The 10,488-nt window shown below is 41.9% G+C and overlaps 2 protein-coding genes across 4 annotated transcripts in view; both read right to left on the reverse strand.

Annotated features, from left to right (window-relative positions):
* EHMT2 (euchromatic histone lysine methyltransferase 2) overlaps positions 1-5,514 on the reverse strand; it is a 26,092-nt gene extending 20,578 nt beyond the window's left edge. Inside the window, exons 1-2 of the mRNA XM_072430734.1 lie at positions 5,437-5,514; positions 884-1,167 (exon numbers count right to left, since the gene is read on the reverse strand). Coding sequence (XP_072286835.1) covers positions 884-1,036 — 153 coding nt within the window. The 5' untranslated portion in view covers positions 1,037-1,167; positions 5,437-5,514. The remainder of the gene's footprint in view (positions 1-883; positions 1,168-5,436) is intronic.
* On the reverse strand, positions 4,946-10,097 carry ZBTB12 (zinc finger and BTB domain containing 12). 3 transcript variants are annotated; one of them, XR_011923571.1, is made up of 3 exons: positions 10,033-10,097; positions 5,615-7,697; positions 4,946-5,514 (listed from the first exon to the last, which is right to left on the reverse strand). XR_011923571.1 is itself a non-coding variant. In XM_072431625.1 (2 exons), the coding sequence occupies exon 2, from the start codon at positions 7,463-7,465 to the stop codon at positions 6,083-6,085; it is 1,383 nt and encodes a 460-aa protein (XP_072287726.1). In that variant the 5' UTR covers positions 7,466-7,697; positions 10,033-10,097; the 3' UTR covers positions 4,946-6,082. The 3 variants fall into 3 exon arrangements, 2 of the variants coding, with proteins under 2 accessions (XP_072287726.1, XP_072287727.1); XM_072431625.1 differs by having other exon boundaries at positions 4,946-7,697; XM_072431626.1 differs by lacking the exon at positions 10,033-10,097 and adding an exon at positions 9,760-9,912 and having other exon boundaries at positions 4,946-7,697.
* Positions 10,098-10,488: the final 391 nt, after the last annotated feature.

Below are 10,488 nucleotides of genomic sequence, written 5' to 3' on the forward strand. Positions count from 1 at the left end.
GATCTTCTACCTACCCCATCCTTACTATACACTTGTTTTATTACTGCCTCCATTTCTCAAATCCCTTCTTCTTCCCCTTCCCCTCCCTGCCTTTTCATATACCACCCCCTACCCCGCTCCCTACACATACACTTTCCAAAATTTTTTTACCCCAAATATTCACCTCTGCGTCCCTTCTTATCTACATAACCTTACTATTGCCTCTTTACCCACCCCCTCTACTCTCTATAGATCATTTGTTCTGCCCCTGTACCCACTTCTTTCTCTCTATATACCCCTTATAATGCCCTTTTAGCCACCCCCTCCACTCAACATACCCCATATGCCCCCCTTCACATACCCTTTGTAATACCCACCCAGGCTCTCTTTAGCCCTGAATTTACCCCCAAGGTGCCCTTTCTATTGCCCTTATACTCTGCCATATCTCTGGTAGCCCCCATCTGCCCCCTCCATGCCCTTGTAGCCCTCACCTGCCCCCTCCATTCACCCCATAGTCCCCACCTGCCCCCTCCATTCACCCCATAGCCCCCACCTTCACCCTATACCCCCCACCTGCCCCCTCCATTCCCCCTATAGCCTCTTCATTCCTCTATAACTTTCTTCTCATGTCTTTGGTTCCCCCCATGCTCTGCTCATATTTTATTTTCCCTCTCCTATCCTCATTCTTTCCATATTGACACCACCTCAGGTTATTGCCATCTGCTCTCCAATATCAAATCTGCCATTAAGGTGTCTCTGCCCCTGCATTCACATAATGCCCCGGACACTCTCCCCTCTCATACAGCCCGTCGCTCCTCAGCATTCCTCCCATCTTTTTTCTCACTCTCTCTCCCGCCGCCTCCATCGCTGCTCTGCACACAGCACTTCCCGTCTGCCCACTGACCTCACTTCCGACTCCCTCCCCACCGGATTGGACGGGGAGCCTTCCACCGGGTGGGCCGGCTACAACAATGCTCTCTGGCACCCTATTGGCTCTCTCGTTGTCCTGGAGACGCACAAGGTTCACGCTGCCCTTCTTGGAGTCCATTGTAAACATTTGCGTGTCATGGGTCACGTGCCCGGGCACTGATTGGCCGATTTGCGTTTCAAGCCTCGATTAAACGTCATGGAGTCACTTAAAGCGGCAATGCCATGCTCTGACTGCACGTGAGGACCAAAGTAAAACACCTGTGGGTTTGAGTACAGTAAATAATGGAGGAATAAAAAACTAGAAAGGGGCAATATAGTTGTTAAGCAGCATTGTCTCTAAAAAAATACCGGAGATCAACTATGCACTATGTCTTTTTCACTTATATCTAAGTAAAGAGGACCTGTCCCAAAGCAATACAATTGTATGCAAAGGCCCTGATTATTGAAGCTAATGACTTTTAGGAAATCCATTCCAGATTTTCTGAATCAGCCAGGTTCACTGGTGAAGGTATATCCTCTACAGCCTTGGAGAGCTTTAATAAATCAGGGCCAAAGTCTTATATGGGGGGGTTACCCTACTGATTTACTGTGCTTTAGTAGCAGAGTTAAAGCCTTCAGCCATTACTTTTTGTTTTGGGTAGAATCAAGAAAAGTACTACAATTCTGGCAGGCTTTTATTTCTCTGTGACCCCCTAAAAGAGGATTTTTTTTACTTCCTGTCCCAGTGACACCTGTACGAAAAAATGTTATGGTGCCGATAAGACGGGAAAGCACAGACAGCAATACCAACAAAAGTTTCACTTCCTCTATACTCCTTTCCAGTATCTCAACATGAAGTAGGAAATAATTCCCCATTAGGGACACAGAAATAAAAACAAAAGGTGTTTTAGTTTCACTGCATCCAACCACCCACAGATTGGCTTCACCATGGATCTTCAAATGTGGTTTTCAGTCTTTTAAAAATCTGTAACTTTCATTAAAGCACTGACGATCCTTCCATAAAGGTCCTTGTCCTGGCATTTCCTGTTATAGAGTGAAAACTTTCTCGTTGTGGACACCTATTGTGCAAACATGGCCGCCAATGTTACCATGGTTAAGCTGGTCGAGACCGAAGACGCTGGAGTATGTTTATATAGAAAGGAAGTGGCTGAATGAGGCTAGAGGAGATCAGTCAAAAAACATGGAACCAAGACTGTCTAAATCTAAGGTTCACATTTACTATAAGAGGGCCTATGTAAACAATATGGCAGGTGGGCCCTTACGCTTCATAAATCTAAAATTAATTGTCCAATCAGACTGACGGTGCGTGCAGGCCGTCACAGGACGTTCTACAATCAGATGTATGGCCGGCATTTATTTTTTGGGCTGCACCATCATCTTGCTGTGTACATCTGGGTGAGGGTGGCAATGGAGGCCGCCATATTGGTTGTCATGGCGACATTGTTGTGATTGCACACCATGGTTTCTAAAGAGGCCCTGTACAGATGTGGAAAATGTTAGAAAAGTTTATCTAATATTTTTTGTTTCAGATAGAGCGGGGAAGTATTAGAATTTGTGTGGGGAGAATTGCCCTGTCTTTGTCCTCAATCAGCTCCAGAGGGCCGGACTATAGAGAGAAGTATCTGCAGGGAGCAGCCATGGAGATAAGGGGAGTATTGCCGTAACATAAGTTGTACTGTATGTGTCATGTCTGCGGACCACAGCATCTTTTACGTTCCTGACATTTATGGCACCCCCTCCCTCCTCCAAACCTTCTGGCCTTGTGATTCTGCTATCTATATTTAGAGTAAGAAGACATGTCAACATTTCACCATCATCTGCCCTGTAATATGAAAGGACATTGAACAGACCGGAGGGGAAACATTACTTCCCCCCCCTCCTGTGTGTGCTTACATATACATTATATATGTTCATATACAGTATATCTATCCAGATCAGTAATTTGGGGGATTAAGAGGACCTGTAGCCTTCTTATCAATATTTCATTTTGTTAATATGGTAATGTTTCAATTACTTTGTTTCCTGTATAGCTTGTAATTCTGTACATCAAGCATTTATTTGTGTTTATATAGCGCCAACATATTACGAAGCACTGCACATATCACTAAATGTCCCTCTAAGTGGCTCACAATCTAATTTCTCTACCATACCACATGCCATTAACACAGGGAAGCCAATTAAAGCAGAATTAAACTAAAAATAAAAAACCTCACTTACCTTTAAGTCCTCAGATCCTGCGATCCTGCTAGAGATGTCCTTGATTGAATCCCACCCATCTTGCTGTCTTCATCACAACGCACCGGGCAACGCCATCTTTATCCGTCTTCTTCCTTGTTCTGACTACATCACATGATCTGGCACTGCGCGGCGTGGGATCAGGTGACATAGCTTGCTGTAAATGGAGAAAAAATAAGTGCCGATCTCACTGCGTATGTGTGAGATCAGCATTTTTTCACCTCAATTTATTATAATGTCACTTCTGCGCATGCCTGAGATTAGGCATGTGCAGAAGAAGTAGCCAGGGGCTTTAAAAAAAAAATAAATAGCATTCTTACTTTACATAAAAGGGTTGTCCACCTTTTTATGTAAATTTAAAATTTTTGGTGATTGGTCCGCTTTAACCTAAATGCATGTTTTTGGGATGTGGGAGAAAACTCAGGCAAACACTGGAAGAACATTCAAACTCCTTGCAGATTGATTGAACCGGGGACCGATCGCTGCGAAGGCAGAGTGCTAGCCACTGAGCCAACCAAGATGCCCAGGGGATTCCTGCTGATCCTTTACCTAATGATATATTTATGTATTTATATATATGTATATGATTATGTTTATTTCCTGCAGTGCCTAATATTATGATATATACACACTGCACTTGGCAACAACCAGTGACCATGTTCTCTTTTCCCCAGGATGAACATGACACAACAGTGTTTATCTGTGGCAAGAAAAAGGTACGTAATTTCTTTTTACTCCAACATATGATGTCATTTGGTAATAATATGTTCCGTAGTGAATCACGTGATATTATATGACAGGTCCACTTTAAAGCAACTTTTTTCCTATGAGATAAAATCTAAAAAAGCAGCCTCTATACCAAGACTCCCAATACTGGGGATAAGCAAGTCCTTTGGGTGAGCTGTGGCACTTAAGGAGAGTCCAGATGCCAGCTCCTATGTTAGTGCTGAACATAGTATGGCAGTAGCAGCTGGCAGATGGAACCACAGAGAACAGCTAGGGCAGGAGCATCCAATACAACTGTAGATATGTCCGATGTTAATGCAGTTAGGTCTCGGAGAGGCAAGTATTTGTATTAGTATTTGTAACCAGAGGTAGTTTTTATTTCGGTCTATCAAGCCTTGGGATCTGTACAGCTTTGCTCCACAGCACAGCCCTGTCTGTAAGGATGGGATTCCAATATTTCTCTGTTACAGTTTCACTTTTACTTTCAGGTCCCCTATTCTATGTCTAAACTAGCCTTTCTCAACCTTTTTAACATGGGGGGAACTCTTGAAATAACTTTCAGAGAACCCCTACTATAATTACTTTATCTACAGCTCACATTAAATTATGTGGTGGTCAGTAGGAAAAACGACTCTTACATTGCTGGTAAGTGGGAGGAATGTTACCCTTACAGATAGCCAAAACGTTCATTGTTGTCAGTTAAACTTACCTGAGAGGCAAATTGCTCATTGCTTAAGGAACCCCCTGGCAACCTCTGTAGGAACCCTGGTTGAGAAATGCTGTTCTAGACAGTGAAAGCAAAAGCAGCACACTGAATATCTATTTTCTCCGTCACTCAGCTTCCTCCAGCTATCAGCATACTTCTTGCACATCAGATGATTGGTTTCTTGTACTGTTTGACCCTCTCTCTCCCTAAACTCTGCTGTTCAGACTGTAAGCGGACACTAGACTGGAAGAGACGGATTCTATGTCCAGTTTATGTATTTCACTTTCATAAAAAAACTGACATCTAAGTTGTTATTCATGACCACAGATCTATACAATCTGAAACTGTTATCCAACATTCTAAATTAAATTCATTGTTTTGTTTTCTTTTATTTAAAACACCCAAACTATACAGTAAGCTCAAATGACATGGGCTTCCAGGTAGGTAAAAAATGCACACACTGATATGTTATTTTTTTTTAGTTTCGGATAGAATGGAAAAGCCTAAATATTATCGCAAGTTCTCTGATTGAGATTCCTTTATGGTCACCATTTCTTTCATCCCGTCTATGTAACAACAGGACAAAAAATAGGAAAGATGTTTTTTTATTTGTTTGATTTCCTATTGGAGAGATTTCCCCAATAGTGACACAAACAACAATAAAAACCCCACATATGTTCTAAATTTTCAAATACACATAATAGTATCCAAACCAATGATAGTGTTTAACCTGTAGCATCCAATCAGATTGCACTTCTGATTGGTTTCTTTGAGTTGCCTCAATGTGCATATTGTTCTTTGCCTTACGTAAGCACTGCAAACACTTTTTTTTTATCATAGGGAAGGGATGTTATATTCACCTATGTGGGGCTCCTTTTGACCTTTCATTTTTTTTTCTCCGAGTGGCAATAGTTTCCACAGACAGGAAGTAAGAATATCTGCAACAGGGTCACAAAAAAAGGAGGCATCATAGTATTTTTCCACTACAATAAAACAAAGCATTTCTCTGCCGTTGTTGTAATTGGTGATTTCCTTTACCTCCGGTCTGGTGAAACGAGGACAGAAAGGGAAAGAACATTTGGAGCCTTGGATAGAAGTGGAGCCCACAGGGGTTTTAATCCTTCTTCATTCTATCCAAATCTAAAAAAAAAAAGATTTAGGTGACCATACACTTTAAATGTTCCTGTTAGTATTGCTAAGAGCTAATCAAGATATGGCAGTGGTAGTTTTGAACATAGACCTAAGCAGGTCTAACAAATCTTCTGGCAGTGCACGCTGGACCTAGTAGTTCCCAAAAAAAACTGAAGGCTGGATTCTGCCAAATCTGGTTTAAAGGATATTGTTTTTTACAGAGCTAAACAGGTGAAATGGGCAGTCACAGAAGTTGAAAAAAGTTACTAGGCCTAAAAAAGTTATACCTAGCAGATTAGTGCAAATACAAAGTAGACAAAACTTTTTTTTTAAAGCTCAAACTTTGCTTCTACTTAAGTTCTACGTGATGTTCTCTCATTCATTCCCACATCCCAGCATGATGTTCATCTCAGCCACGCCAGCTTCCATGATATTCTGCGCTGTGGTCTTTCCATGCTGCTCCTTGAGATGACGTCTTATGGCGGGTTTGTGGGCGAACCTGACGTCGCAGTAAGAACATCGGTACGGTCGCTCCCCGCTGTGAAGGTTTAGGTGGTCGTGGAGCGTTGATTTCTGAGTGAAGCACTTGCCGCATATGTTGCAGGAGTGTGATTTCACCCCTCTGTGTACATTTATGTGGCGGTTAAGGTTGCTGCTGTGGTTAAATTGTTTCCCACAACGTGGGCACATGAAGACAAAGTGCTGTGCCCGCATGTGGAACACAAGCTTCTCCACCCCTTGAAAAGTCTCCTCGCACTTGGAGCATCTTAATGTCCGTTTTATACCTATCCGTGTGTCTCCTAAAACCATCGTCCCCAGAGATGCCAAGCCACCCAAAGCATTTCTTGGAGACCCTTCAATTACAACGCTGCTTTGACAGCCACCCATGCCCCCTTCTAAAGTCTCTTCCTCATCTTCATGATAACTACTTGGAATAATAAGTACCCCCTCTGCACTTTCCATTTCTTCACTATAGATGGCCTTCATCACTCCACCTTGTTGGATAGCTCCATCTCCCGTTTCTCCACCTTCTACAGTAGAGTTGACCAGAGCCTCCTCTGACTGTGCCACCAAATTCTGCTCTTGTTTATCCCAAGACCTCCTTCCCTTTTGCTCTACAACGTCACCTGTACCAGACTCCAATTTCACAATACAAATATTTGAGGTTGATTCTTCATCATCTTCCTCATCTTCTTCCTCTTCTGCCATCATCAACATTTCCTCCTCACTGTCATCTGTTGTCTTAACCTCGGGTTTCAAAGATCTAGATTTATCAATCGGATGACTTGGACCTGTTGATGTTGTTGTAGATGAAGCATTTCGGGTTGGGGTGGGTCTGTTAGTATTATTAGCATCCCTCAGACCTATCTGAGGATCGATGAACTGGCACAAGGCTTGGCGACACTTCTCCACCACATGTTCCATCTGTAGATAACTAGCGGCGGTTAGGTAGTCAACTATTTCTCTGACAGGAAATTCCAGCAGCCCCGTGTAACAAGAAAGTAGAAGATCTGACACAACTTTTGGTCCATGCATGATAGAAACTTGGAGCTCAGAACCTGGGTTCAGGAGGAACTGGTCTCTGAGGAAGGGAGAACAAGCCGCCAGCACCACTCGGTGGCCCTTGAATTTAAGGCTTTCGGAGAGGATAGTTACATCACAAAAGCGTTCCTCTGAACGTAGCTGGTTCATGCTGCGAAGGGTGGCTGCCTCATGGCCAGGCAGTTGGAAATGCAGAATGTCAGCAGCAGATGTCATCTTGATGAAGCCTACAGAATAGGAAAGTCCAGTTAACCAGTGAAATGTTTATCAGTAGCCCCTCTATTTCAGTGGCTGACTTTTCTTTTTTTTTGGCGACTTAAAGCAACTTAGATTTAAGGGAAGAAGGCCAAAGATCGTCATGGAATTATAAGTATCCTGAGACTTCATAAATATATCAGTGCCCAATTCTGCTTGTAGAAGACATCTTAGAATTAGGTGACAACTTGTCCTGGAGGGAAGAAAAAGATTAAGACTTAATGTCAGGGTATGTAAAAAATAAACATTTAAAAAAATAGAAAAAAGAATTTCATAAAAGCAAATCATAAATGTATTATGTGGCATTCAACCCTTGCCCAGCTTGCTGATTGGATACAGAGGTCCTTTCGATGCTCTTCCTTCTAGGAAGGATCTTTATAGTTCTAAGTTAACAACACTGTGCCAAGCAAAGAAACCCAAAATGGCTCAGGTTGCAGGTCTTTCTTTGGCCAGTCTTAGTGTTGCTTTGCAGAGGATTACAGGAAGCTTATACACAGAGGGGAACATTTATATATTTCTATCACATAGCAAGGCAATGGTAACTAGAAGGAGTGAGACAGATGTGCCACCGTTGATAAATTCCTCATTTGGCAATTAAAAGTCGTGCTGCAACTGAAATAAACCTGACCCTGACTATTTCATATTTATGCAACTGTTTAGGTTGAATTTACATCTATACAGCTATGAGGTGGGGTTATATATATATATATATATATATATATATATAATTATATATATATATATATATATATATATATATATATATATATATATACATTCGCAGCGCTACATATAAGCAGTATCATGGGCTTTGATGCCATGCAATGCACAGCAGGTCAGACAGTAAGGTGCATTAAATTACCATTTAGAATAAATGTCAGTACAGCGCACCAATGCTTGTATACAAAGGGAAAATCTGTCTCATCTTCATTAATACATCTGCTGCAGTTGACTGCCCCAGAATTCAGGCACAAGGGTGACAAGTACATTGTAAACCTGTCACAGAGGCTTTGCTAGGTGTGGGGCAGAATGGCTTATATTTTTAGAGTTCCACTTTACAAAGGTGTGAATTACCAGGTTGGTCTCTTTGACTGTCAAAATGGTTGTTTTAACATATTAGTATCAGAACTACTGATAGTGCTCAACCTGTGTGCCAAACAGGTAACTGGGATACCCGGCACATTTTCCCTGTGTCTGCCAGCATAGCAGATACACAGAAAAGAAGATGGTGGGACCTGCAACAGAGTGGGGACAGTTGAGTATAAACAGGGTTTAGTGGTGCTTTAATGTGTCTTTGATTCCCTTCATAAATGTCTCCCAGAGAGTTTTAGCTGGCAGAATTGAAAGTGGGGACAAGAATAGAAGTCGTCTTTCCATGTGTCTACAGGACATGATGTGAAGAGAAACCACCTCAATGTGACACCGAAAGGTGTCCTAACCTATCTGTGCTTTATTCACTACAACTGACATTACTATGGACATTGTAAAGTGCATATGCGCTGTAAAAAAACCAAGATCATAATATTAATGTTATAAAAAAAGTTTGGGCTTTGGATGATTTAAAAGGGATCTTTTACAAAAATGGAAGATCAATTTACTCCTCAAATCATCGACTCTTGGCAATACACAAATATACCTAGGTAAAGGTAAAATTTTGGCTTTTATGTTCCTTATCAAAAATAAGGCACTCCAGTCCATTGAAGGAGCATTTTCTGGTGAGATTTTAGCTGCTCTGTACTTCACATGAATCCTGCAAGGAAGGAAGAGGAACCAGGGCAGAAGACAGGGGTAAGTATTCTAATTTTATATAGGATGGGTACATTTTATACCTACTAGATGATATAGGGAGGAGAGGGGACTTAGAGAATGTAAGCAGACCTTGCATTTTAGTGGAAAAACATGAATCATGCCTATGTAATGAGCTTTCAAGCTGCCATATGTTGTTTCTATCATTGTGACAAGGTGACAACCAAAGGACAATTAAGAAACAGGAAGAGCGTTGTCACCCTAAAGTACAAGGACCGTCATTCCAGGATCTTCAGATATTTTATGCAATTTTAGTGTTGGGGTTTATATATGTTTTAAAGAGCCAGAAGTTTGCACTGGATCAGAGCCGGTATCACGTACAGAACTGGATATTGAAATCTTACATACTGACACATATTTGGAAATGAAGCTTTATGCAAGCAAGGAGATGTCTTTATAGCAATAATGTTGATTGATAATGATGACGACATAAAACAATTTCTACGTACGTAAGAGGAAACAGTCCTTAACTATACACGATGGCCAAGCAGACGGTAACGTGGACCCCCATTCTACAAACAGTGCAATAGGATCATCAAAAAACAGCTGTGAAGGGGTTAGGAGCACAGCATGGCCTTAGAACCATTCCTTGGGTTCGAAATGCTACATTTGAACCATAGAAAAAGTTTTATTTGTGACACCAACACCACCGCCCTATGGCGTCCTTTACGCCCCCTTTCACCCCACTCTGTTTCCCCCTTTTTCATTTAAAGGCACATTACCTCCCCACACGCAGGTCTGTCCAATGCTTTCTCCTCCCCTTCCTGTTCCTATCCCTTTCCTCCTAATTACCTCCACCACCCCCTCCCTGTCCCTGCCTGCAGTATTTAAAGTGGCACAGCTGCCTGGGGTCAGGAAGAAGAAGAGAGCTTTTCATTGTGCAAGATGCATGTTAACCCTTTCACCGCTCTTGTGTTAACCATTTCACTGCTGTTGTGTCACAAGTATCATGGGAGGGTTGTGTGTCACCAAGAACAATGCTCTGAGTCTGATAGGAAATTTGCAACACAAATACAAACCAAGGGTGGCTAAGATTGTAAAGTGCATTTTGATTAGTAAAGTGCATATTCCAGTTTATTGGAGGTAAACTTCTCCTTCCCCCAGCTGAAGACCTCACATACTCATTTAAAGTAGTAAACCTCCCAAATTATTCCGCTTGTATTCCATTCATATGTCTT

This window comes from Pyxicephalus adspersus, chromosome Z, assembly GCF_032062135.1.
Source record: "Pyxicephalus adspersus chromosome Z, UCB_Pads_2.0, whole genome shotgun sequence".
In the NCBI taxonomy this organism is placed as follows: domain Eukaryota; kingdom Metazoa; phylum Chordata; class Amphibia; order Anura; family Pyxicephalidae; genus Pyxicephalus; species Pyxicephalus adspersus.